General features: G+C 33.4%; 1 protein-coding gene across 1 annotated transcript in view; it reads left to right on the top strand.

Moving 5' to 3' along the window:
* The window catches only part of LOC117125012 (uridine 5'-monophosphate synthase-like), an 8,792-nt gene extending 6,157 nt beyond the window's left edge, over positions 1-2,635 (top strand). The window contains exon 6 of the mRNA XM_033271366.1: positions 2,618-2,635. Within this exon, the coding sequence (XP_033127257.1) occupies positions 2,618-2,620 (3 nt within the window). The 3' untranslated portion in view covers positions 2,621-2,635. The remainder of the gene's footprint in view (positions 1-2,617) is intronic.
* Positions 2,636-2,891: the final 256 nt, after the last annotated feature.

A 2,891-nucleotide genomic window follows, 5' to 3' on the forward strand; every position in this document is an offset into this window, starting at 1 on the left:
AGACAGGTCAGTCAGTCCAACAGTTTAAAAAAAGGCTAAGAAAGTAGATTTGATATTGATTGGTAATATTGGTTAGGCCTGTCCAATTACAGCACTTTCTAGATTAAAGTGTTTTGAACATTCAGGGTTTGGAATGTCTGAAACTCTTCTAGGAACAAATTTGATTATTATTGAAAACTTGAAAGAGAGATTCCGACAAAAGCAATGCTGGTAGGGTGATGGTCCTAGTGCCTTATAGGGCCTTAGTTTAAAGCAGTATGTTGTTCTTTCTTGTTTAGACCTCTGAGAGTTGATCCATCAACATATTTGAAAAAAAAAACTCAAATGAAACAATATATACGATTTCAGCTTGCAAAAGTCTGTGATATTGTCCGTATTTTAAGCAAGGTTTTGACATTTAATAACCTGCACTTTTTGTAACTATTGCAGAAAATGTCTAACCCAGACATTTTGAAACCAGAGTTAGAAAAAATCTGAGTTACAAAATGTCTGCCACGCATTTCATTTAAGACTTCCTCCAAAGATTGTTTTCTTCAGTTTACCTATGAGATACCTGATTTTGATGATTTTCTGATAATTGCTTTTCTGACAACCTATATAATTTCCTATTTCAATTAATTATCAACCGCACAGTATGTTGACACATTCTGCTATATATAGTAAACTGATTAAAAACTAATGCATATTGAGATGCATGTTAAAAGGAAATGTTCTATGTTACAAAACAATTATGTTCTGTTGCACTTAAGTGAATATCACTAAAAATATATATCAAATTAATGATTATAAAAAGTAGGGCATGAAATGACTATACCATTATTAGTTGAGTTGAAGTGGAGTTGAATAGCTTGGTGGTTAAGATGCTTGCCTTCCAATCCCAGGGTCATGGGTTCAATTCCTGTCAGTTGCAGGAATTTTTCTCACGAATCAAATTTGATATTCTGTCCATTTTTTTTGGAAAAATTCCAAATAATTCGTTGTCACTACTCTTCTTATTCATTGACTAGTTTTTATAATTTATTCAAATTCACTTCAAAAACCATGTGATTTTTACCATGTAGCATACTTTGTTGGTGTGATTCACAATAAAGATTAAGACTTGTGTCCCTAGTCTTACTCCACTATTCTTAAACGAACTTTAGTCGTAGTTCGAGCTAAACCTTCAAAATTACGTCATTTCGTGTTCTTAAAACGAACTTCGACTAGCACTACGACTAAATCACCCGAACCTCTACTTAAATTATGCCTCCTCAGGCTGATTTTTTTAGTCAGCCTAGGGTCAGGCTAAATCGCCGACTTGAAATATTTACCCCATTAAAAACATGATTTTCGTAACTCATGATAAAGTGGAACGAATAAAAACGATTGTATACGGAGGTTTGATATATCTTCGGTGTGTTAAACAAAAGAGACATCATGTTTAGCTTCCAAAAGGAGAAGTTAACATGTTTTGCTAGCCACATGCGATAGATCTTGATTTTCACGAAATCCCCTCGCGTTGCAGTCATGTAGCTTCACCATAACAACAACAAAGATGCCGCTGCCCTCGCTCAGGCTTTAACTATAATAGTTCTCCAAAGAAAGCAAATTTTTAGTGACTGTTCAAATTCTCTATCGTAATATATTTAACTAATATAGTTTGATAGTTGTGGTTTGCCAGTCGTCTTCAGTTGAACTAAAATTAGGACTTGATTTAGTCGTAGTTAAAACTTCGACTACGTTGTTTCTGAATACAAATTGAAGTTGAAGCTGGAACTAGCACTAAATAAAGTTCTAGTTCGAAGTTCGACTAAAGTTTGTTTTAAGAATATGGGCGTTAATCTTTATTGTGAATCACACCAACAGATCAATGATACCATGGAGTGCAGTTGTGTGTTTGCTCGTAATTAGGTTGAATTGCTAGGCCTGTCTATATACGCTGATATAATATCGAGGAGCTAAAGAAGAGACGGGACAATATTTGTTACACTTTTGCTATTTCCTTAATGAAGTCTATTGAATTCCGTGACTGGTTACCAAAATTAAGATCTGAAGAAAGTGGTTTCTCCCTCAGAAATGCCGACTCACTTTCCATGCCTAAAATCCGTACTAAACGTCATAGTCATAGTCCAATTCCATGACAAAAATTAGTAGCTTTAATTTGTTGTCATAATGAAATTTCTTGGTAATGAATTTTTTTTATATGTGCTGGTTTTATATATTTTATTTGTTTGTTTTTTTTTTTTTTTTTTTTAGTGTTTTCTGTAAATATTGTATTAATTCAGCTTTTGCTGTGACCGCAATATGTTTTGAATAAACCTTGATATATATAAACAGGCCTAGCCTTCTACTACTAGCATCTATTAGCTAGGGCAGCCTAGCTCAATTCCGAGTCGATTTTGGCGACACTGAAGTTTAAATTTAGGGCATAGAATGTTGGCACACATTCTGCTCCATAGTATTGTATTAATGCATGTTAACAAAGAAAGGGTTCTATGTTACAAAGTGTGTTGCACATTCAATGAATAATTAATAAATTTAATTTCAATAAAAATAAATATCAAGTTGATGAATATGAAGTAAGGCATGTAATGACAATACCATTATTATAGAAAATTCATAACTGTTCATATTTCAGTAGAACGTACTGTACCAATGTAAGTTCTATAGACTACCAAGTTAAAGAGAACAGCACTGAAGACACTTTAAATGGAATACTACCACTGAAATTACAAGTTTTGCTATAATATTATATACAAGAAATATCTGATAAACATTTTGTATTATCTGCTGCTTTGCCGACGATAAAAAAAGAAAACTATGATGAATGTATCTTCACATGACACACCTCGCATAGAACTGCAAGAACCCATTCTGCTGGTCATAGCTCGTTGGGTAGTTGGTAGTATCAG

The sequence above is a fragment of the Anneissia japonica genome, unplaced genomic scaffold (genome assembly GCF_011630105.1).
Source record: "Anneissia japonica isolate Jap-2015-1 unplaced genomic scaffold, ASM1163010v1 scaffold2878_len565122_cov162, whole genome shotgun sequence".
Taxonomy (NCBI): Eukaryota; Metazoa; Echinodermata; class Crinoidea; order Comatulida; family Comatulidae; genus Anneissia; species Anneissia japonica.